The 26459-nt window shown below is 40.6% G+C and overlaps 1 protein-coding gene across 1 annotated transcript; it reads right to left on the reverse strand.

Moving 5' to 3' along the window:
* Positions 1-535: 535 nt before the first annotated feature.
* Positions 536-17097, reverse strand: LOC308330905 (CD81 antigen-like). Its single transcript, XM_080785977.1, has 8 exons — positions 16863-17097; positions 14228-14330; positions 4351-4448; positions 3507-3581; positions 3309-3401; positions 3123-3200; positions 2564-2647; positions 536-2359 (listed from the first exon to the last, which is right to left on the reverse strand). The coding sequence occupies exons 1-8, from the start codon at positions 16929-16931 to the stop codon at positions 2294-2296; spliced, it is 666 nt and encodes a 221-aa protein (XP_080642103.1). The 5' UTR covers positions 16932-17097; the 3' UTR covers positions 536-2293.
* Positions 17098-26459: the final 9362 nt, after the last annotated feature.

Here is a 26459-nt window from a genome sequence, read left to right on the forward strand (position 1 = left end):
GACTGGGCTCTGCTCTGCGGGTGGTACTGTTCTGGTTTAGAAAGTACATTTCAAAATTAATACTTTTATATAGCCACTGTCACAAAAGTTGAAATATGGAGGTACAACGTTTCTGCCTGACGGGTGGCTATTCAGTTTTGGTTTTATGACATGCCTCCCCCTTCATGTTTCTTGTTCAAATGGTAACGTAAACTTTTCTACCTTCTGGAAAATGTATGAAAAATTCTGAATTAAAAGAGCCCTTGGAGTCAAAAGCAACTCAAGAGTACTTTGTGTAACTATAAACCATCATGTTTATGCAATAACCTGAAGAATGGTAGAACCATGTTACCCGTGTTATGTAACTGATAAGTTCACATTGTTCAACTTCCTTTATGTCAACATGACCTGGAAAAATGCTGATGATGCATTCATGTACTGAAGACACCCACCCTACCTCCACCTTGGAAAGAAAAGCAAACTTTGAGACTGTTGAAATAACACAGACCGGTTTGTGCACAATTACACATTTGTTTTGTTTTATTTTTGTTTACAGTATGTTATGAGCCTACGTCAACTACATTATGCTACAATTCACATCTTATTGGCACACCAACACAATGTACATCCACAACAATTCACAAAATTCAAACTAGATAGATCACTGTTATTGTTCACATAATATGCACCAGAAGAGCTTGAGTATCACATCTAAAAAACAAACAAACAACACAACAAGTTCATTAACATTTAGACCAGTTTGGACATTTACAGAATGGCAGTTTGTCATCAGACTTCCACTAACCCTTTGGGAAGATAACATCAAGCTTGTGCTTTTAAGTTGAAATACTTCTAGAACCAGGACCAGGCAGGCCAAGCACAGCAGATGTATACACGTTGTAAAGGCTACGAATAGATTACCGCAGTGGTTTTCAAACCGTGCCCAAGGCACACCAATGGGAAACTCAAAATCTCAAGGCACACCTGTATTCGTAGTGAAACTAGACAATCTACAAGTTCACAACACATCTTTGCATTGTGAGCTTGTTATCTGCTATTTTTCTTTTTTTAAATGTGAAAAATACAAAGTTTGAAATGTTTGTGTATAAGGAATGACATGCCCAAAATCGGGATTCCACGTTGAAAGTGTTAAAAATAAATTTTAGGATACAGGATTTGCCTCTGTATTGGGAAATGAATGCGCACAAAGTACTGATATAGTAAATACAATAGTTGTATACTGTATAATGCAACAATAATGTGGTTGTCACAAAATCCCAAGGCACACCTGGACTCACAGCACACCAGTTTGGTGTATTACTGAATGTAGGCTATTACTGTACCCACTACCTGAAGGCTTGCCTGTGTGTGGCTTTTAAACTCCGTGGTGGAAGATATGCACATCTGCATAGTAGACACAAAATGAACTTCGTGCAGCAAAAGGTAGCGATAATCCTCAAAACATTTAAAGCATACAACTCAATGATCGGCGTTTTAGGCCTATAAATTACACAAAAGGGCTATAAAATATATTCAATAAATAGTGTTAATTAACGGCAGATATACCTCAGTGTCCGTATTTACAGCAATACTCATCAGACATTCCTGCGTCAATGAAGGCTTTATGTGCCAGCGACAGTATGTTAACCAATGGAGAACACGGGCAGAGTAACAAGATGCTGTGAAAACCAAAGAATATTACAGAGTAGTGCCAAATGCTGAACGTATGCTATATGGACATGAACATAGACAGTAACTTGTGTTTCAGTGCTGGTATAGTTTGAGACTGTATATTAGTGGTCCGTTATTTTGTGCTGAATTTGGTCCTCGATGCCGGGACGGTTGGGGAAGTCGGAGTCCAGTTGATGGGCGTTTGGGGACAAGTTGTTTTGCCATTGCCAGGGAAGCAGACATTTTGTCTCAATTGTAAGTCCAGGCTCTAGACTCATATACTCAGTGCTGCCTATACAACCAACATTTCCACCCATCCTATACCTGCCATTCAATTCCGTATGAACTTCTGACTTCGGTTTAAACATATTTTGAATAAACAAAAGTAAAAAAAAAGCTCTCCAAATTGCCCCCGACTTAAAATTATATAAAAATTGGTCCTTGGTCCGGTACATCCCTGCACAAAAATGTGTTGATTTACATGGACGGGTTGGAGAGGTCTGTGCTGTGGAGGACTGGCTTGGTAATAACAATAATGAATGGCATTTTTTATAGCGCCTTTCCAAGTGCTCAAAGCGCTTTTACAATGGTTCATTCATTCATACAGTACATTGGGTAGGATTGGTGGCCACAACTCACTGTCTTATATGACCTCTCTGCTGTTTCTGATTGCACAACAGAGGACCATACTGAAGATCATCCCTATAATCTGAGGAGAGGAAGACAAACAAAGGGTTTCAGGATTCAGCTAATCCTGTTCAGAGAAATGGTGGAATGTCATGTAAGGGTGTGTGCAACGTCCAAAACACGTCTTAACACAGCATCACCTTTAGCGAATGTCAACATTAATTATTATAATTATAGAGTATTATACAGAAAGGATCTATGACAGAACATTTGACAAAATCCTCACCATTACTCCCGCGGTACCAATTCCAACATATCCAATGATGTACAGCTTTTCGTCGAAAAAGTCTGTTATTGCAGTCAGGCAGTCCTGTGTACAACATTCATTATTTACACTTGTTTTTACAGGTACTCTCATTGTATATCATCCTTTTTTTATATGAGTTTAAAATCCTTCTCTTATTGATTGATTACTTTATTGAAAATACATTCTAAGGTTACAGACACAAGAAAGCCCTTATGTTAACCCATATACCTACAGTATATGAGTGAATTACTGTCACTGATCCCTTATACAGTTCAAAACATAACATAACACACGCACGCACGCACGCACGCACGCACACACACACACACACACACACACACACACACACACACACACACACACACACACACACACACACACACACACACACACACACACACACACAAAACTGTCATTACTTTCTTATGGTAGAGGGAAATAACAATGGGTTTTTATAACTAATGATGTGGGTTTTAATAATGGTGAAATACTGCCACCGTGTGGCAGAACAGTGTTACAGCATGAATGAGAGCTCTACCTTGGTTTGCTCTTCACCTTCAGGAGTCTCAGGACAAAGAAGAGTAGAATCTGGTGTAGTGCCCCCACAGCAATTGAGCTATAATTGTAAATGAACAATAAACACAAGTTGTCATATTTCTAGCGACAACTAGAAATATCAACGACAAAAACACCATAAATGAGGGACAATCTGTATTTTGCTTACAACAGTGTGGTACATGGATGCTATCGCGGTACTGTTGGAATCGGTGGTGTCAGAAATGGAGCTGCTGTAAAACTTCTGGACTTCCTCGACAATCTGAGACAGGAAAATCAATCAACGATAACATTGTGAATTGAGTTATTATTATTATTATTATTATTATTATTATCAATTTGATTCAGAAAACAACATCTTTTGTACCTGATCCTTGTTTAGAAATCCAAAGACGCCTGCTGCTACCTCTGCGCCGAAGATGATCACGAGGCATGCAAAGAACTGAAAAGGACAGGTAAATGGTACATTTATATAGCGCCTTCATCCAAGGCGGTTTACATAGATTGTGTATTCACCCACACATTCGTACATCGATGGCGGCGGAAACCATACAAGGCAACACTGATGCCAGAGGAAACCATGCAAGGCAACAACCTGGCACATCGGGAGCAATTAGGGGTTCAGACTGCAGAGTCTTTCTCAAGGACACTTCGACACTAACTCTGGGGGAGCCCGGGTTTGAACTGGGAACACTTGCGGTTGCCATCCAGTCACTCTACCCCTGAGCCACTGCCGACAGGGAGAAAGCTGACTGTTGAACTGGAACCCATCACTGTGGGCGTGTGTATCAATGTTGCAGCTCCTAAGCAGAGCCTGTTTCTTTTAGTGGCATCCACTATTATATACAGACCTAATATCAGCATCAGCAGAACTCCCTCACTGTTTAGATATTTAGTTTATTAGTATTTTGTTTCATGTCATATTTTTATTTTAGTTTACTTACTTGCGTGCAGCACATTTCCCGTCTATTGACATTTTCCTCATTGTAGCTGATGTTTGTTCATTTGAGTTTGTAATTTTGTAAATGTAAAAAATATATTAAATTCAATAAACATTATCCTAAAACAATGGTTAAGGTGCAGTGCCCTCTGGTTCACTTAATGTGCAGACAGAGTGACATACTGTGCACACAGTACATAGAGACAGACATACAGACATCATCAGTTTGATTGAAAAAGTCAGCACTTTTTGTACACAGTCAGCAACCCACCGACGCAAGAAGACACTGAGACTCGCGTACAGCCCCGAAGCAACCAAAGAATCCAACCAGCATCATGAGCCCCCCGGCACAAATGAGGATGTAGACAGCTAGAGGAAAAGGAGAATGGAGACAATTAACAACAATTTGAAATAATGTCAATATAGCATCCAGTAAAAGCAATAATATATTATGACTAGAGCCTGAGCTCTGCCAATCCTGATTTTGGAATGTCCCTAAACCATCTATTACCATTGTTATGCCCCATTTCCTGTAAAAAAAAATATAATAAAAAAACAACAAATTGTTCCAATCAATTTGAAAAACTTTGATTCATTTCAAGTTTCTATTTGAGAACATTTCAACTTCAAACAAAAAACAAAACTATAATAAATGTATAACCAAACCCTATTCAATTTCTTTAAAACATTTCTCCTATACTGACATGCCGAAAATACTTTTATATTGATTGATCGAAAGTGGTTGAACCGAAAAAGTCAAAGAATGGCGGCCCGTTGTATTAGCCAAACTGATATGACGGTCTGGCTCTAATTATGACCACAAATCCTAACCCTCTGCAATTTGCATATGGCCCCAGGAAGTGCTGCTTTATCATAGCAATAGAGAGGAATATTATAAATAAACACCTGGCAGAACCTTGCAATTGCTGAAGTTATGAAAAGCCCCTAGTTTGACACGTCACATGCTACTTAAAGCATGATGAAATTTATTGTTTAAGTATTTCATTGTCAGTTGTCAATCAAGTTCAGGTTGCCATGGTTACAGGGAGGGTATTTAATCCCGTCCCTAATGAGGTGCAGGTGTTGCCAGTGGCAGAGGCAAACAGTTTTTAGACTGTGTTCTGATGACCTGTATCCTGTGTGCGTCGACGGTTTATTTGTATGCAAGAGTATAGGACTTTGAGCAGAATAAATATCATCTAATATAAACTCAGTGAACGTTTGGATATCAGTTTCTGGAGCACATTGTTAACACGTTGTTAATGGTATGGTCACATATTATGCCAATACATGCTGGGGACCCATACTCGACATTTCTAACATAAAACTTTGGTGCACTCAACATGACTGGGTTCACATTCTGGCAAGTGGACTATTTACCTTTGACTATTACAACATTAGTACAAAAAATGTAACATAACATAACAGGAGCTTTGTCTATCGTTTGTTGTGCTGTTGTTTATCTAGATGTTCGACTGTTTATGAAATCACAATGGAAACAAGCCTCTGGATTTTCTGTCATTATATATTTGGCTTTTTATACACAACCAGCACATTGCCTCACTGGGTAAAGAGCCTGCCTGGGAACCTGGAGGCCACAGGTTCAAGTCCTATCTTTGACGCTGGAACTTTTTACTTTTACTTACACCTAGAAACCCCATTCAAACCTATTTAGGTTCATCTTACTGTGGACATGTTTGCCTGGGGGTGCATACTTAGTTTAGACTAGTCATTGGTTAGACATGGTTTAAGGTTAGGTTTAGGTGTGCTGCCCTGTGGCTATAGGTTTAGGGTGAGGGTTTGAGATAGGTTGTAGTTGTAGGACTAATGACTGGTCTAACCAATGACTAGTCTAAACCAAAAACTGTTTAAACTAAGTACTGCACCCGTTTGCCTGAAAAGGAATCTTTGAAATGTTTCATAGTTTTAGTAATATAGTGCGTTCAAATTTGAGAAATTTACAATGAGGCTCAATGGCAGATAATTGGCATGTCAAAAAAGCACTTTCACCTAGTAACTCCATTCACACTTTTTATAATTCAGCTTACTGTGGAGACACATGCTGGAACTTTTTACTTTGAAATATTTTGTAGTTTCTGAATCATTAACTTAAACAGTAAACACACACAATGCATTCTCAATGGCAATAGCAATAGCACAAACTTTGGCTTGCTACTAGTCCTACATACTTACACCGAAAGGTGAAAATTTATCTTTGAGATGTTTCATAGTTTTAGAAATATAGTACTTTCAAATTTGTAATGGGGGTCAAAGGCAGATTTTGGCACATCAAATAATCACACTATTAATGCTCACACATCGATGGTTTATTTACAAACCAAAAACGTTGTTTGAACTGTCAAGGTATATCCTATGGTGTCCTGTTTGACTAGCCCACTGCGCCATTGGTACCAGTCAATTCATGCTGCTTTTTTGTTGTTCTTCTAGAAATCTCAAGTCTTGAAAGTAAAGAATTGAGTGTGGTTTGAACCCAGAACCTCCAGATAATAGCCAATGACCTAACTCACTGAGTTATGTGCTATCTGCAACAGCACAGTCTTCCTTTTGGTCTACTTGCATGCCCATAGAGCCCCATTGTGAACCCAGACATGTTGAGTACACCAAGGTTTTATGTTAGAAATGTTGAGTATGGGTCCCCAGCATTAAGAAACTGCCGGATGCTAACTTGCATGTTGAGCAATTTTCATAATTTGCATAATATGTGTCAATACCATTAACAACCTATGGAAGGAAAAACAATCAAAATGTCATCATGCTTTGATCATAAAAAAACAGTCCTTAAAAGCAGTCCTTGGGCTAAAAATGGCCATAGCCACTTGCCCAAAGTGCATCACTTTTGTGATGTGGCCGTTTTTTGTGCAAAACTAATGCTTGGAATGGATTCAGCATCATGAAAACCCCCTAGTTTGACACGTCACATGCTACTTAAAGCATGATGACATTTAGATTAGTTTTTCCTTGCTCAACATATGCAAGTTAGCATCCGGCATCCGTTTCTACATGCTGGGGACCCACACTCGACATTTCTAACATAAAACGTTGGTGTACTCAACATGCCTGCATGGGTTCACATTCTGGCAAGTGGACTGACTAGCGTGTAGTCTCTACACAGTAACAGATGAGAACCTACTTTGTGTTGCTTACTGAGAATGAAATGGCATGCATCAAGATGAAAGAGATATGAAAACAAAGAAAAGGACTGTCATAACTTCAAAGGAAATAGTACAGGCCTAGTCTCTAGGGCTGACCCAAAAAAATCGATTAATCGACGTTCAATCGATACGCACGGGAATCGATTTTTAAATTTTGAATCGAATAGTCATTTTAAAAAAAGCGTCCGCTTTTGGTCCGCGAGACGGCCCCATTTGGTCCGCGAGCCATGCTTGCGCCTCGCAGCACCTCGCAACGCCTCCTCTTTCCCCGTGTTAACAAGGAAGGCAAGGGCATGCACCACAGCTCAGTGGACATTAAATATAGGCTACCTTGTTTGATAAGTCATATAAAAACATTAATTACACGAAAATGAAAATATAAACTTCACAGATTATAGATCACTTGGAATTATAACAATCTGTTGAGTATTGCCTGAATAATGCCACTATAAAATCTCAACTTTTATCGATGAGCCATTATGCTGCTTGGATTCACATGGTGAGTGCGCTCAGTGCACCGAAGAATTGATATTTTTTGCTCCTACAGACCCAGACCAAAACACCTTTTCTCTTTGGCATTTAATTGCACCTGATCGTATTATTGTAATAATGTAGCATATACTATTTGCCTGTGTTTTGTCTTTTAATTATGCTTTTTTTTTTTTGCGCCGATGGTGATGCGATGCTCCACTTGTTTCAGCCTGCAGGCCTACAGCACTTTGGTCAGCTTTTATTGTTTTAAATGTGCTATATAAATAAAGTTTGATTTAGGCCTATATATTGGAGCAGGTGCTGGCAAATAACTAATTACTGTAATGCAGTGAAGTTGCGCAAATGTCAACTCAATTAGCAAGTGGAGCTGCATGCATTCTGCACTGCAGTCTGCAGATCTCTTCTTAGAGTTTACTTTAATATTATGGTTTACTTTCAACCATAAACCATAATATGATTGACAAACCTTGGATTATAATTCTTCATCGACCAACAGCGCATGCAGCATGACTATGAGGTAAATTTAACTATGTGGGATTTCTCCATCGGCATCGCATGTCGATAAAAAAATGGGATTTCACTAGTGGCATTATTCAGGCAATACTCAGATTGTTATAATTCCAAGTGATCTATAATCTGTGAAGTTTATATATTTTTTCCCATACGCACACTCACAGTCACATTAACTTTATGATCAATCAAATCAACCGTGGTTGATTTTATTTCTGACAAGTGTCAGGCTTGAAAAGTTCATTCATGTTACCGTTCGTTTACAATTGACAGAGGAGTTTGGATTATATATATTTTTATTTGATGGAGAGGTAATGCCTGTTTCAGGCAGTTGACTTGTTACGGTCGGATGTTTTATTAAGCCAAATTATTTGTGCGTCACTGCTTTCATGAAGGCTGCAAGCCTGCTACAGTTGTTGCTTATTGTTTAAAATAAATGAGACCAATACAAGCATGCCTTTCTCTCCGCTATATCGTTGTTTAAGCCAAAGAGTCACTGCTCGCGCGCGCACCCCCCCCCCCCCCCCCCGTTGACGTTTCGAAGCGTCGACGTTCGAAACGCGGGAATCGATTTTGAATCGATCATCAAATACGGAATCGAAGGTCAGCCCTACTAGTCTCCTTTTTCACATGGCTCCATTGTTCACTATAAAAAAGGAGTTCCATCATTGTGACTGCTCTGGACATATCCTGAATAATGTGAATAGCATTGAATTCAATTCTGTACAGTACACAAATAATAATAATAAATATAGCGGCAAGCAACTATAAGACGGGGTCAAGCCCATAGATAGAACAATGGTAGAACAATGGTAGAATTAGCTTGCTTCGATAAAGTTCTCTCACTTCTATCTTGACTCATGTCTATCTGTATCTCTATATGTTTGTAAGATGTTTATCTACAGTATGAATTAATACAACACGAAACATAAAGGCTTGAAAAGCACAATAGCCTGTTTGATATCCCTCACGTTTGTCTCCTATGTCTTTAACACGTCTGTACAGTATATATAGTATAGTTGCGAACGCAGTGAGCACTTACTATGAGACCTAGTGTGTGTCTGTGTCTGTGTGTCTGTCTGTGTGTCTGTCTGTGTGTCTGTCTGTCCCGCTATCCAAATATGGAGTGTGTTGCATCAGCAATCACTCAGCTCCATATATGGGCACAAAAGGGGCCAGGTCCACTCAGCTCCATATATGGGCACAAAAGGGGCCAGTGATTTGTTTGTTGTGGACCTGGCCCCTTTTGTGGGCACAAAAGGGGCCAGGTCCACTCAGCTCCATATATGGGCACAAAAGGGGCCAGTGATTTGTTTGTTGTGGACCTGGCCCCTTTTGTGCCCATATATGGAGCTATACGTCCAAAACCCAAATATGTACGAGCTGCGTTCGCTTCCCGCGTTTGCGCGTCTTACTCGTATAGTATAGTTGCGAACGCAGTGAGCACTTACTACGAGTAAGACGCGCGAACGCGGGAAGCGAACGCAGATCGTAAATTGCAATAACAATTAGAATAAATGACAAATCACTCGGGACAGACACACACACCCTTTTGTGCCCATATATGGAGCTGAGTGGACCTGGCCCCTTTTGTGCCCATATATGGAGCTGAGTCATTGCTGATGCAACACACTCCATATTTGGATAGCGGGACAGACACACGGACAGACAGACAGACAGACAGACAGACAGACACACACACACACAGACATGATCTGCTAGGTCTCATAGTAAGTGCTCACTGCATTCGCAATCACTGCGTTCGCAATGAGACCTAGCAGATCATGTCTGTCTGTCTGTCCGTGTGTCTGTCCCGCTATCCAAATATGGAGTGTGTTGCATGGCCCATGTTGGTCCCATGGCTTCGAGATGGGTTAACTATATGAGACCCAGTTGGGCTAATATGGAACCTACATGACAATGTCAGCCGATACCAGATGCTTCACACTTGGGTTACTCGTGTGGGCTTTAAATTGGTTCTACCTGCGCCTTAGGTGTGCCCCGTGATCTAGGTAATTGTATGCGACATCCCTGTGGTCCCTAATTGGGCTTGCCCGTGTGGGTTTTAATTAGATTCTACGCAGGCCCTAGGTCAGTCCGAACCTGCTCATTTCTGTGTGGTTGACATGGCAATGGTACGCTGATTGCCAAGACTCCACTCGCATGAATGGAAATGCGATTTCAAGGGCGAGTGGTTAACCAGGCTACGAAATTCTCTGACGATGCTTTCTTGACGTCATCAAAAATGGATCGAGCAAATCGCAGATCGAGTCACGGCCCTCTACCATATTGCCGAATTTCGTGGAAAACGACAACACAGAACTGCCAAAACTGCGAAAAATGGCGGACTCTGTACGAAAACAATAAGGGGGTCTTCCTGCTGCTGGCGCCTGTTGGAAATAGCTGATGATATGCAGTGGTGAATTTAGCCCACATGTCTGACTCAGAGGAGGTGCAAGTACCGCAATCCTCTCTTTTCCTCCATGAAAGAGAACACAGACCTTTCCAGTGTTGTGTTAAACATTTATGTGTACATCATTGTCCTCAAACCACTACTACTAAGCCAAACCAGACAGTCAGCACCACCCCGGTTGTCTCTAGAGCCCCTGGGCAATGACACCCCCGAATAGAGAGCCAGACGAGTGAGCTGACAGCAGGGCATCTCATCTGTTGCAACAAGACTTTCACTGCAGGCAGAGAGCCGTGATGGCGTCACCTCCCCGCCTGTGCAACTCCCTTGCTCTCATCCCTCGCTACCAACCCCCTTGCACTGTAACTGTACACCAGGGGCAGTCTCTAAGGTCCATGTTAAGGGCCTAATTAGTTTTGCGGGCAGGAACTGCAGCAGCAATTTAATTAATCCACATGGGGAGACGCTCGCTGTTGTTTTCTTGCTATACGAACAAGAGGGGAGATAAGGAAGAAGCGTCCCACACACAGAGCAGACAACTGCAGGGAATAACTTATATAGAGACATGCTACCACAAAGCAGATCATCTGGTTCAGCAATGGAAACCATCACGTTCTATTATACAAGAATGATATGCCAAGTCTTGGCCTAGCTGTGAAGGTTCCCACCACTTAAGCTAATATGCATCATATTAACTGCAGTCGTTATTCTGTGTAGTTGGCTGGCACCACTGCAAACGAGGACAGTCGTCCTTTCCCCGTTTGAAACTACTGGCATCTTGGTTAAGGGTATCAGTTGCACAGTTGGAAATGCAAATCAATGAGCATTGAGTGTGCAAATGGGCCTCTGTCTGTCTCATAGACCACACACACATGCAGGCGCACGCACGCACACACACACACACACACACACACACACACACACACACACACACACACACACACACACACACACACACACACACACACACACACACACACACACACACACACACACACACACACACCGTGTATGCACATACAATAGCTGTTTTGACTCAGCTCAATTTATACCCACAGCACAATGCAGTCAAAAGTGTTGACAGAATGGAAAGTGAATCACCCGGAGGGAATGCAGCTACCTTTCCCTGTTATCACCATGTTTAATCTTGCAAGGTCTCCTTGCTTACAGTGCATATAGGCAGCCATGCTCCACCATTCTGCTCCTGAAGCCATAATGATAATATTTGTGTGGTTGCTAAGGCTCCCCCAGAAGATGACACAACACTCTGATCAATCTCCGACGTGATATTGTTATATTGCTGCAGAACATTAAAGCACTTATCGTACTCACAAAATGTAATCCATTGCAGTTGCTTAATTGCAACAGTAGACAGTAAAACAATGCCTCAAATTTGTACTTTTGGATTACTGCCTTCATAATCGTTAGAATGATATTTTACATTTGACGTCGCATAACAGATGAGGTATACTGTGATAGTTTGAGAAGATGGGTGGACATTGTGACTGAGGTATGCAAACTTTAATCAGGCGAAGCATAATATTTTCATACTCAGTCAAATTCGAAGGATTCATTTGACTGTAAAAGTTGACCTGGGTCCATTTTCTCTTTCGAAGTTAGATTAATACTGGATTTCCTGTGTAACAACAGTGAAGCACTGAGAAAACTGTCCTTTTTTCCCCCAAACTTGACTACAGTAGCGGTGGTCTCAAAAACATAAGGGAAACTCGCTCACCATTTAGAAACTAGAAGTAAAACTCCTTAGATTGAGACTTAAGAAAATATTTTTTCCATTTTTTTATCATGCTCATAAAGTGCTCTGTGCTCAAAGTGCAATTAAAAAGCAAACGTTTCGGTCCTAAGACCGCTTAATTGCACTTTGAGCACAGAGCAGTCTAAGGAGTTTTACTTCTAGTTTCTATACGGTGAGCGAGTCTTTTTCTGTCAAAGTTTCCCCTGTGTAACAACAGTACATGCAGGCAGCACGCTGTTTTCATTATCCCAAACATGATGACAAACTATAAACAACAACGCTTGGTAATCAATACAGAATTTGTGTCTCGTGCCTTTACTTTGGATTTACTATACTTCATAAGGGAACAAAGGCCTGTTAGTTTCCATATTCATTACCATAGTATGGCAATAAAGTATGCATGATGAGGCAATGATTTTTGTTTTGTTTTGAACTGACTGTCATGGAGGAGACTAGGTCCTTCACCTGCCCCACCCAGCGAAGTGACTTTCCCAGGCCAGCAGGCAGTTCAGAGAAAACATGGCAGACAGCTGATGAAGTGAAGTCACCATTTTAGGTCATGTTCTAAATGGGAGTAACAAGGCCACATTCTGGTTATCTAGGCCCACACTCTCTCACTGAGAGAGAGAGAGAGAGAGAGAGAGAGAGAGAGAGAGAGAGAGAGAGAGAGAGAGATAGAGAGACAGACATGGTGGGTGGGAGAGAGAGAAGACCCTACCCTATTGTATTGAATACTACAAAACGACCGCACAGTAAATGGTCTCTAGTAACACAAGACCTTGCCTGGCCTGAGGTCTGCTGTGAAAGACCCCTTGTGGAAGAAGAGATCTGCAAATTGTCTACTTGCGTTTCACTGCGGTGTCACTCCTTATTCAGAATCAATCAAAAGCCACAGCTGTACTAAATGGTGCATGAACGCAGGCCACAACGTTTTGAATCTAGAGACAGAAAGGGTTCATTCATTGACTAAAAGATCCTTTTAACCTGTCTAATATTTAAAGGGGGACATCCGTCAACCTAATCATTTGTGTGTTTTTCCTTTGGTAGAAAAAGTTCTGAAAATGTTGTAAACATGGGTAGTTCTCTCCCAAATGAAGATACAAGAAGGTTCACTCAAACTTGTTTTATACTGCAGTTAGTTGTGATCTTGCATTGTGAATTGTAATGGTGGCTGTGTTCAGTGCTATATCGGGAGATATAGCCACTCATAGAATGCCTCTCAGCCAGGCAATCACAAAGTGAGGTAGGTAGATGTCAGCTGTCAGTTACTGTTAGTAACTCACTTTTAGTTATCTCACGGTATAGCAGAATCTCTGGAGTAATATTGCTTAAATATCATCATGCATACATTTTGAAACTGTATAGTCATTCATCATTTTTGAGGGGCACTAGTCCCTCCTATGTCTAGCTTTGAGGGTCTGTATATAAACACAAACATTGAAGACAAAAGTGAAGGCGCAAATTGTGATTGGCCAGAATGAGATGATGTATGATGACGTATGATGATAAGAGCGCCCCTCACTTCACACGGGTGTGATTTTTATTATCTGAAACTGTCGTATACAATTTATAGTCAAATGGGCTTTATTCAGAACCACATACATACCATTTCCTAATGGAACACCTAATGGGTGTTTTGACTGTTTTCTATTTTTGGGGGCTTTTTTGCCTTTTATTGACAGTAAGTACGGACACACAGGAAACGAGGGGAGAGAGATGTGGAGTGACATACAGCAAAGTTTGTCTGAACCGGGACTCGAACCTTTGGGTATATGATCGCATGTACAGTAAAGACAGGCCCCTCACATACCTATAAAGAAGGTCTCAGGAGCACCATCGCCTGCCAGGAGTTGGGCAGTGTCTGGGTCGAACCTCAGCCATAGTCCTACAGCCAGCACCAAAGAGCCCGACAACTGAGAACATAAAATAACAAACTCACCAGTCGTACTGTAATTACGCAATGGTTCACATATTGTATGACATATTTTAACACGACTAAACCATCACATAAGACATTTTTGCCATCTTATTTGTGATGTGTGAGGTATTTCTTTTCAGTTAGCAAAGCACTACACCGTAAGGCCAGAACCCTGGTGAGATTTGTATAGGTGAGAATGTGAGTCACAAACTGGCAGGTGCGATATGTCCCTCATGAGTCTCACCTCATCACAACACCACAGCATGTGGCCCACTGAACATCATTATTCCCTGGGCAAACTTCACCAAAGCTTCACTAAACCCATCGATTGAAAAACCCAGTCATAAAATGGTTAATCCATCTGTCCTCCCTAAAGGCTAAAACTAATTACAAACCTCCTTACAGTGGTGAAATTCAGAGTTGACAATTAAAAGAATAATCTCTTCCAAATGCTACTGCACGTGAAAATTAAAGCTCCATGTTTTATCCTCCATTTGGATGTGAAGAAACATTTATGGGTCGAAATAACATTTGAAATTCACGAGTATCATTTGTGATTCATAGTATCTCTTGTAGTAAAATATCCAAGCAGCAGCATCAAGCCCGGGGCAGCATTCACACCCGATGGCATCATTTTAAGGCTAGGCCCAGAAAGCCAACGTAAGGATCGTATAATAACCAAACTAGAATGACTTTATATGCACGTATATATCCTGGCCTGTTAATACTTTGTGTATATATTACTTTCCAACATGGCCATGCACTGTGTGAACATTATGGAATTTGTTTGACTTGGTTGGTTGCAGCAGCTAGAGAGAATAGGAAAGTGATAGTACAGTCGCTAATATTTCAATAGTAGAGTATCATATCCATTCAATCCTACATCACCAATAGCAACATCATGTCCCCCCCCCCCCCCCCCCCCGTCTCCCATGGTGCATTTCAGCCACAGGCTGTGCCAGCCTCACAGAACTTGGGTGATGTAACTCACATTGGCTGGCATCGGCTGTCTATACTGGCACGTACTATACCCCAAAATGACACTGCACTGTACACCCCTTTTGGCTTGGCTGACAACGATGCTGCTTTTAGTCCCCAAACCCTCTGCAGACAAAGAATCCATTCTCTGATTGTGTGACACCACTTTAGGAACAATCGATTGGTTTACAGGGACATCACTGCAGGGAAGCAGCAACTTAAACCAAAAAGAGGCCATATTATAACTGGATGTAAAACATACACATATCCAACAACAATGAAGTCTGTGACTCGGGTCAGCGATGCCATCTTTCATAAACGACTATTAGTGGTATACTACATTCACAAATAATGCGAATGTAGTGGGAATGAAAATGACTATCTATTGTATGATGTATGATGTTCTTGAAACATCACATCCTGCACAGAATTAAATAAAAAAGACATGCACGACTAATTCAAATTATGTGCGTGGCGGTGTCTGTGTAATTCGTCATTATTGTCCCTGTACATTGTACAGGGTCAGAACCTTTAGGGAGGCCTGTTGTTTTGGAAACGGTGACACAAGGCAACACACATGAGTAATGTTGAGATAATACAACATCTTGTGATAACAAACACCCCTCAGTGATATGCCCAAAACAGATTAAACTCCAGCGTAAACTCAACACATTCCCAGACACACCAGGAAAGTCACATCACAATGCCAAACTGGTCGAGAGAGGGGAATCGGAACAGTGTATGGCTTTCATAGCTATGTTGGGAAATGTCACAACAAACTGCAGTTCTGCTATGTATACAGTGCTTCATTATATGGCCACTAAAAGTAGCTGTATGAATTAAATATTGTGGAATTTTGTTTGGTTATATAAATCTAGATAGTAGGCCTAGTATAGGCCTAGTATAGGCTATAGCCTAATAGTCCTAAAACCGTCCCCCATCTGTTAACATGTTGCAGTCTATGTATTGACTTCAAATAGGCTAAGATATCACCACCAGATCTACAAAGTTGATTAAGTATAGGCTATACACTCGAGGAGACAGGCTATGGAGAGAGAGAGAGAGAGAGAGAGAGAGAGAGAGAGAGAGAGAGAGAGAGAGAGATGTGAAAACTGCACGCCCACAGGATCAGCACCCACTCAAGCAAGGGCTGTCGGGGGGACATTGGGATAATTAACATATTGTGTCATTTAAGGTGTTTTATCCTGATTCCTTAGCTATACAGACAGAGACAATTATATTTCAGTACAATTGATACATTATATAACAAGTGTTTACAGGTTTTCTATAGAAAATTAAAGGGAAGGTTTTCTAGTTGCCATAGTAACCACCCACCTACACTAAAGTATCCAGTCTGATTTTGCACACACGCGGCTAAAATCGAGATGGATGATTAGCCTACTACACCACGAATCCACGATGATACATTTCTGCGACTGATAGGAACAAAGGTTAGCTTACAATTCAACGAACAAAGAACAGTCTGAACTATTAAATGCAACATTGTTCGTGTCCATGCAGATCAACCATTTCAGAAGCGGTCTCTTACCCAAAATATTAAGTTGAACGCGAATAGAAGATATTTCACGCATTTCATCCCACCCTGCACTTTACTCATGATGCCAGATGATGTTGTGGTGACACTGGTGGGTATCCGTAAGTGACTTGAGTCTGCCGCCTCTCACTCTCTCCTCGACTCCCTGACTGTCTCTCGACCTCGATCTCTAAATGTGCGACTCTTCCAGCTAGACAAACCATGCACCGATCAGATCTGCACCGATTTGCAACCGTGCACGCTACTACACATTGTACACAAATGAAAACATTGGCTTGACTGTAGCGGGCGCCGGGCGCGCTTTCTTGGACCGCCCATTTGTGTGCAAGTGCAGGGCAGGCCGGGCACGCACGCTGCAGCGACCGTCCATTCCGATATGTTTAGTTTAATTAAGGTAGAGGTAGTGACACATTGTCACTTATTAGTTCATGGTTTCCGCCGACATACTATTGTTTTTCATGATTTTTGACGATAAAAAAAAAAGATGAAACTCGTTGAAAACCATGACCTAAGCTATATATAGCAAATAGCATGTATCTTTCTCTGGTGAAGCCACTTGACTTGTCACAATCACAAAGGACACACTGTCGGAGCCGACCGGGACTTGAACCTGTGGCCATGCAGGCTCTTTACCCAGTGATCCACTGTGCTTGCTGTGTACAAAAGAGCCAAATAGATAATGGAAGAAGAGCCAGAGGCTTGTTTCCATCAGACAATCTTCCCAAACTGGTGCGTGCGTGGCTGCGAGCGCCTACTAGGGGTGCGTGACATGAAAGGGCTAATGGTGGTGCTATTTTAAATATAATACCGGTATGCACCCATTCTTGAGATAAGGGACAAAACTTTTTTCAAACTGGATTTTTTTTTTTTTAAGATACATTCAAATCAAATAGATGTATTTGTAGACACAGGTCTCAACTACCAATCATGAGAAGGAACAGGTTTTTCGCATAACATTTCTTTCTAAAATGGGACATTTATGCACTTAATACCTGATTCATGTCAACTCCGTCAGACACACTAAAATCCCTTTTAATTGAATTTTATCATTTCAACAATAATATAAAGTCCTCAGTTATCTTATAATGGCTTTCAGTAATCAAGTTAAGTAATACAAATCTTTTAATATTATTTTGTTCCAATATCACACTATTATGAAATATCCAATTTCTCAAAACAGTAATTTCAACCTTTATTTTCAATATTATAACATGAAAACCATGTAAAAAAAAAAAAAAATCATCATTACGTATAATTTCAGTGGGTGTTTCAATACATAAGCACAAAAGATTTGACAGCGAATTTTCTATTTCTTTGGAAATTAACAAAAACATCACGGGACGAACGTCTGACGGAGTTGACGAACATCTGACGGAGTTGACAAGTTTAACTGATTTAGGTTCTAGACCACCTAGGATCTTGATTCTGGTGACTAATCCCACATTTTCAAGGATGAGGAATACAGTGGTACTATTTAGATTTGCCCTGTGAACATGGCAGCCATTTTTCAAAATGGCCACCAACTTTCTGTTATTTCCCAATAACTCAAGTTCTACACCACCTAGGATCTTGATTCTGGTGACTAATCATACATTTTCAAGGATGTGGGATACATTGGTACTATTTAGATTTGTCCTGTGACCATGGTAGACATTTTTCAAAATGGCCGCCAACTTTCTGTTATTTCCCAATAACTCAAGTTCTACACCATGCACCTAGGATCTTGATTCTGGTGACTAATCATAGGCTACATTTTCAAGGGTGAGGAATACAGTTGTACTATTTAGATTTATCCTGTGACCATGGATGGTAGACATTTTCAAAAATGGTGGACCTGCTATTATTTTACCAATTTACTCAGGGAATATTATCAGAATAATATAACATCTGTGAATACATTTCTTACCAAGAATTTTCTTCACCAATGTTTGTAAAGGTGTCTACTAACATATCCCACATTGGTTTCTATTTGACCACCCTAGGGGCATGTTTGACAGCTGCTGAAAGTTGGGTACCATCAACAACCAATATAAGGCTAAATGTTCTAAATTTCATTATGCTTTAAGTAGCATGTGGCATGTCAAACTAGGGGCTTTTCATGATTCTGGATCCATTCCAAGCATTAGTTTTGCACAAAAACACTACGTTGGCTAAAAACGGCCATATCCATCATCACAGATGTGATGAGGTCAGCACATGTCGGCACATTTGGGCAAGTGGCTATGGCCAAACTAGGGGGTCTATGGCCAAACTAGGGGTCAAACTCCTTGGGCTAAATTCGGTGAGGTGAACAGTGAGCAGTGAACAGTGAGCGAAAGACTGAAGACAGAAGATTTGGCTTCAGGACCATCAGGCAGGATGTGCAGACACTGAAGGCATCAGTGTCTTTCTCTGTGTCCCCAGCATGTCAACCAAAGCAATGTTACCAAATCAAAGGAGCCTTCACCTCATGTCACCTGGGGCTGGGTGAGCAATCGTATCCTGTATCTAAACTCACAACTAAATACAGACACTTGGCCAGACTGCCGTTTGAAAGGGTCAAACCCCTCATCCTGATTGGGGAAGACCACCCCACCTAATCACACCAACCGAACAAGTGAGGTTGGGGCCTCCAGGTGGGCCAGCAGCCATCTGCACAAGACTGGGCTGGACCCTGCAGGAAAGCAATCTCCAGCCAAGACAATGTAAGTTGACTATAACAGAGCCCCAGAACACAGAGCTCAGGAGAAGGATGGAGAAACACTGGCAGGAGGCCACCAAGATACAATGCCCCAGAGACCCAGAGTGTGCCACCACTGGCAGTAAGGAGATCAACTGCTGCAGCAAAGATGTCATGAAAGGCAAGTCTCCACCAAAAAAAACCCTGAACCTATAATCGGGGTGTCAAGAGACCAAAGTTTCTCCCCCACAGTTCCCTGCAGTGGCCAGTGAAGTCAAACTGTGCATCTGTACCTGAAAGGGGCAAGTCAAAGGCCAGAAAGCCCACCTCCTTTTAATGTCCTGTCAGTAGAAACTCAACCTGCACCTGAAATAAGCCCTTACCTCTCCCAGAGAAAGTTCATCCTTGAAAATGTAATGATTAGTCGCCAGAATCAAGATCCTTGGTGGTCTAAAACTTGAGTTATTGGTAAAATAACAGCAGGTTGGTGGTCATTTTGAAAAACAATGGCTGCCATGGTCACAGGACAAATCTAAATAGTACCACTGTATTTCTCATCTTTTAAAATGTATGATTAGTCGCCAAAATCAAGATCCTAGGTGGTCTAAAACTTGAGTTATTGTAAAATAACAGCAGGTGGCGGCCATTTTGAAAAATAAATGGCTGCTATGGTCACAGGACAAATCTAAATATTACCAATGTACCCCACATCCTTGAAAATGTATGATTAGTCACCAGAATCAAGATCCTAGGTGGTGTAGAACTTGAGTTATTGTAAAATAACAGCAGGTGGCGGCCATTTTGAAAAATGGCTGCCATGGTCACAGGGAAAGTCTAAATTGTACCACTGTATCCCTCATCCTTGAAAATGAGGTCTTAGTCACCAGAATCAAGATCCTAGGTGGTGTAGAACTTGAGTTATTGTAAAATAACATCAGGTGGCGGCTCTTTTGTAATATGGCTGCCATGGTCACCACGAGACAAATCTGTGATGGCCCCATAGCCAAAAATGTTCCTTAAGGCATGCTCTAACTGTGTGCCAAATTAGAATACTGCCCATTATTCAAAAACAATAATTTTATTGTTTTAGGAACACTTTTGTCAACTCCGTCAGATACACGTCAACTCCGTCAGACACAAAATCTGACGGAGTTGACGTCTGACGGAGTTGACAAAATGGCATTTGTTTTCATCTTAACCCTCTTTAGTACAATGTAGCCATTTTGTTTTTGCTTAATTTTTTTAGCTAAACCTAACCCCTAAACTAAAATAATAAACATTATTTTGGAATTCTTAACAAAGATCATAAAAATGTGCAGACGGAGTTGACATGTAAAAGCTGTGACCACATTGTTATCAACATTGTTTGTTTAAAATATCAAACAATTGAATGCTTGTCAGACCAGGTACTCCACTGTTGCAACAAATATAAATGGGACTTGGAAAAGGAGTCTTCAGGCTAAATCTGTCGACAATATTTTCTGATTAATTTAAGACTTTTAAAAAAACCTGACGGAGTTGACGGAGACGTGGGACGAACATTTGATATGAGATATTTAATAGAAAATATAAATCAATTAAAATTAACTGTGTATATTATTTGCTATGTTGTTGACAATCTACTTTAATTTAGTATGTATATTTATGTGATTGTGACAGTATTAGACACTTTTTTGGCAGTTTGAAATTGTGGCCACTTGCTGGGGACAGGCTAAATACAGGCCTTTTTGGGTACAGGGCCTGCTTTTAACTAATTCTGATGGAATATGAAAACAATTATAATGAAATTAAGGGCATAATAATACACAACTGTATTACACTTAACTTTGCAAGTGCTTTTATTTTTATGAATTAATTAATTTTTTACATAAAATAAGGCTCTTATGTGTGGGACATGTTTTTTCCACTTTTGTCCCTCATCTCAAGAATGAGTAACATATTATGCCAATGGCATATAGGCTATGCCATATTCAGGTTTATATATGGATACAGCACGTTTCCAAACAAATGGAATATCATGGAAAAGTTTGTTTATTTCCTTAATTCCATTCAAAAAGTTTAACTTTCATAGATTATAGATTCAGTGCACACAACGTAAATGATTTCAAGTAGCCTACCGTATTTATTTGTTTATCTTTACACAATGTTGGCTTGTTCCAGCTCATAAAACCCACTAAAACAGAATTAAAAAAAATGAGAATACTGTGAAGAAATCACCATTTATTCCTCAGTTTTTGCAGAGCATGAATGTTTTAATCTGAAAGCCACATTAATAAATTAGGATCACATCAAATCAATCAAAATATGGTACTACACATGGTAAACAGAAATGTCAATCTTCAATACATGGTTGGGAATGCCTATGCCTTCAACGGCCTGTGGCATTGCCCAGGAAGGATATGGAAGCCCAGGTTTCCTTCGTGCTTGCTATCAGCTCTTCTTTGTTTTTGGGTCTGGTCTGGTGCCCCTCATTTTCCTCTTGACAATATAGAGTCTCAACAGGGTTTAGGTCCGGCGAGTTGGCTGGCCAGTCAAGCACTGTGATGGCATATATAGGCATCAAACCAGGTTGTGGTGCTTCTGGTGGTGGGCATGGGGGCCAGGTGTTGCTGGAAGATGAAATCTGCATCTCCATACAGATCCTCAGCAGAAGGAATCATAAAGTAGGAATAAGAGATGGCACAATTTCCAGCTACTCACTCTGGGCGTCAGAAATGTGCCAATATATACCAATGTCATCATCAATGGGGATTCCATTTACCAGTCTGACGCACATGGCAGCGTTATATACGTCTGCATTCGGTGTTGTCGTCGCTCTCTCTTCTGTACCAGACTGACCCAGACCATACCAAAGTGTTTCATCACTGCCAAGGCCGTGCCCATATTGGGGGAAATCCTCTCTAACCCAAGAAGTATCGGCCATTCATTTTTCCCATAGAGATTGACAAAATAATGATATCAATTATTTTAAGAATAAAACCTTTGATTCTGTGAAAAAAATATTACATTTTATGATAGTTTTAGTTTTAATTTCCATTTTTTCCCCACAGAATCAAAGGTTTTATTGTCATGATTCACCAGGATCCTGGATGGCTTGATTCTATAGGCTTAAAACATATATTGTTCATCTCTATGGGAAAAATGAATGGCTGATTTTTCAGTGGACGAAACTTTTCAGTGGGGACCTAAAAGTATAAAGTATATGCACATGTCTTTGTACTTTGGACTTTGTACTGGCTCTGCTCTGAGGAGTGCCAGTACTGCAGAAGACAGACAGGTGACAAACACAACATACATTTCAGCTTGGCTCTAATAAACAAGTGTTTAAATAAACAGATTGTTTGAAACCCTGAAGTCTGTCATTTTCATAATTTAATGTAACAGGTAAAAATCATGTACTACTACCAAACCTCACTTCCCTCTTAGTGTGTGTGTGTGTATATATATATATATATATATATATATATATATATATATATATATATATATATATATAGAGCATGGGTTGCCTCGTGACAATAATGACAAAGAGTAAAGTGACAAATGTATATCACCATTCTACAAAAAGGCCATCTGCTTGTGGGGTATACCCCACAAGCAGATAGCCATTTTTGTAGAATGTGGTGCATCTTAGCTAATGTATTTATGAATGCATGTAAAACAACTTCTGGTTCATCATAACGTATTGTATACAATAGTATGAGGAGTGACATTTTGTTCATTTTCTATCATGCATTTGTCACTTTATACTCTTTGTCATTATCTACCATCTCTGACTTGTTTTGACGCGCACACACACACACACACACACACACACACAGACACAGCAGTTCACCTGTTGATAACAGTGAGAGGGGGTACTTTTTGTTGACCGCTTAATTTTCTTGTTTTGATCGTTGCATTTGATTATGTCATATACATTTGAGCACCCCCTATAACTACATTCTTTATGTTTCTTTAATAAAACCCTTAAACACTTCTTTGGATCCGGCTAATCTTCTTTTGTCAGCACGTCGTCAGACCATGGACATTGGACAATGGCCCATCTCATCGCCTCTCAGCAATGTATTTCGTTTTGGTCTCCAGCAATCGCATACAAAGGTGGTGAGGTAATATTGTCTTTTCCCAGATTGGAATCACCAAGCCTGCATTCTAACTGTTCTGTTTGTTTTGGAAATACAAGGTGTAGTAAGTTGACCTACCGGTTCTGCATCTGATACAGCCCCTACTGGCCTGGCAAGTTGTCCACTGACAAAATCTTCACAGATTTGGGTCCCATTTGTCAGAGTTTAGGTATGGTATCTCCTAGTCTCAGGGCAGGCAGACAGTCCATCATCTTGAGACTATCCATGACCTGCAAGTCCCAGGAATGAGGATTTGTCTACCTCTACTGTCATGGTGGGGTCATTACAAGGCATATTGGCTTTCATTGAAATAAATGGATTTTGGAGTTATTCCAAAATAGGGAAGAGGGAGGGGGAGTTTTATTTATGCTAAAGATACAACGTTTCAGTCACTCAAGACCTTCAGAATGATCAGGCATAAATATATAATTATGGCAACTCTCAGAGAGCCGAGGGCCAATCAAAAGCCACACGCCAATAAAATGGAGAGGTGCGGCATGAGAATAAATGTAGCTACAAAAATACAATAAAATAGTCAAACTAAATGGCTGTATCCCAGGAGGGCATAATATCCAATACATGTATTTTGGGCTCAGACCTAGTAAACTACAGGTGTTTCACTCTAACCTATAAATACAGCAGTAATACAAACAAACGGCATACTAAAAAAACAGGATAGACATGTATTTGGATATCATTATTATGTATATATATGATTTGTTCCTATCCAACCCAGGACCTTCTAGCTGTGAGGCGACAGCGTAACCGACTGCACCGCCACGTGGGTAGACATGTATAAAAATAATGAGAGGCATAAAGCCTAAACAATTATACAAATAAATAAATCACAGAATCACATTTAGTAATAGTTGTCATTTAAACCTTTTGAGTATAAAGTATCAGAGTATCACAGGTAAAAATCCAAAAAAGCCTCTCTTCTCTTTAGGAGCTCGTGGTCGCCACCTCTAGATAGCAAAGAGACCGCCTCCATTCCAACAAAGCGCAGGGATGCAATGTTCATATTTCATATCGTTAAAATGTACGGCTGTATGCGTGGATTGCGCGCCCCTCCTCGCCTTACTTGTCGAGGGTGTGTGTATGGAAAGGAGGATTGGAAGACCTTCCTGTAGCACCTATACAATGTCACTGGTATTGTTCAGTGGATTCCCTCTCGCGGACTGTTGAGTGGGTCTTTGATGTTTTTAGCAAGGGGTAGGTGTATGTGTTCTCATGTACATTTTCATGGGACTCATACAGAGGACAAGCAAAGGGCTTGTCCTCTGTATGAGTCCCCATGTGTGATTTCAGACGATCAGAATGCCAAAAGCTTTCGCTACAAACTGAACAAGCAAATGGTTTGTCCCCTGTGTGGGTCCTCATGTGTGTTTTCAAGTGTTGAGATTGGTTAAAGGTTTTGTTACAAACGGAACAAGCAAATGGCTTGTCCCCTGTATGAGTCCTCATGTGTTTTTTCAGATCTTGAGATCGGCTAAAGCCTTTTTTGCAAACTGAACAAGCAAATGGATTGTCTCCCGTGTGAATCCTCATGTGTGATTTCAGAGTATCAGACTGTTTATAGCTTTTACTACAAACTGAACAGGCAAATGGCTTCTCCCCTGTATGAGTCCTCATGTGTGATGTCAGATGTCCAGATTGGTTAAAGCTTTTGCTACAAACTGAACAAGCAAATGGCTTGTCCCCTGTATGAGTCCTCATGTGTGATTTCAAATAACCAGGTAAAATAAAGCTTTTGCTACAAACTGAACAAGCAAAGGGCTTGTCTCCTGTATGTGTCCTCATGTGTATGTTCATACTATAAGATTGGCTAAAGCCTTTTTTACAAACTGAACAAGCAAAGGGCTTGTCTCCTGTATGAGTCCCCATGTGTGATTTCAGATGATCAGAATGACAAAAGCTTTCGCTACAAACTGAACAAGCAAATGGTTTGTCCCCTGTGTGGGTCCTCATGTGTGTTTTCAAGTGTTGAGATTGGTTAAAGGTTTTGTTACAAACGGAACAAGCAAATGGCTTGTCCCCTGTATGAGTCCTCATGTGTTTTTTCAGATCTTGAGATCGGCTAAAGCCTTTTTTGCAAACTGAACAAGCAAATGGATTGTCTCCCGTGTGAATCCTCATGTGTGATTTCAGAGTATCAGACTGTTTATAGCTTTTACTACAAACTGAACAGGCAAATGGCTTCTCCCCTGTATGAGTCCTCATGTGTGATGTCAGATGTCCAGATTGGTTAAAGCTTTTGCTACAAACTGAACAAGCAAATGGCTTGTCCCCTGTATGAGTCCTCATGTGTGTTTTCAGATTTTGAGAAAATTTAAACCTTTTGCTACAAACTGGACAAGCAAAGGGCTTGTCCCCTGTATGAGTCCTCATGTGTGATTTCAAATAACCAGGTTGATTAAAGCTTTTGCTACAAACTGAACAAGCAAAGGGCTTGTCTCCTGTATGTGTCCTCATGTGTATGTTCATACTATAAGATTGGCTAAAGCCTTTTTTACAAACTGAACAAGCAAAGGGCTTGTCTCCTGTATGAGTCTGCATGTGTGATTTCAGATGAGCCATGCGTTTAAAGACTTTGCCACACTCGGTACAACAAAAGCTTTTCATCCCCATTTGACTTCTCATGGCTGGTGTTTGTTTTAATGATTTCATGTTTTGGGACAACCTTTGCCCTTCCACATGAGTCTTGTGTGAAATCAGTGTGTTTAGAACAGATTGATCATCACTGGGCTTCCATTTATCTTCAGATTCAGAACAGTGTGAAGTCCAGTCGTCACTGTCCTCGGTAATGTC

This window comes from Protomyctophum bolini (assembly GCF_963924005.1).
Source record: "Protomyctophum bolini genome assembly, chromosome: 2".
NCBI lineage: Eukaryota > Metazoa > Chordata > Actinopteri > Myctophiformes > Myctophidae > Protomyctophum > Protomyctophum bolini.

Excerpts from the sequence above, each read along its gene's own strand:
- LOC308330905 (XM_080785977.1), bottom strand. The coding sequence starts at position 16,931 with ATGAGTAAAGTGCAGGGTGGGATGAAATGCGTGAAATATCTTCTATTC. Across the intron at positions 2,648-3,122 it reads AAGGTGAAGAGCAAACCAAG|GACTGCCTGACTGCAATAAC; the intron begins GTAGAGCTCTCA and ends TGTTGTACACAG. Across the intron at positions 2,360-2,563 it reads TTGGTACCGCGGGAGTAATG|ATTATAGGGATGATCTTCAG; the intron begins GTGAGGATTTTG and ends TCCTCTCCTCAG.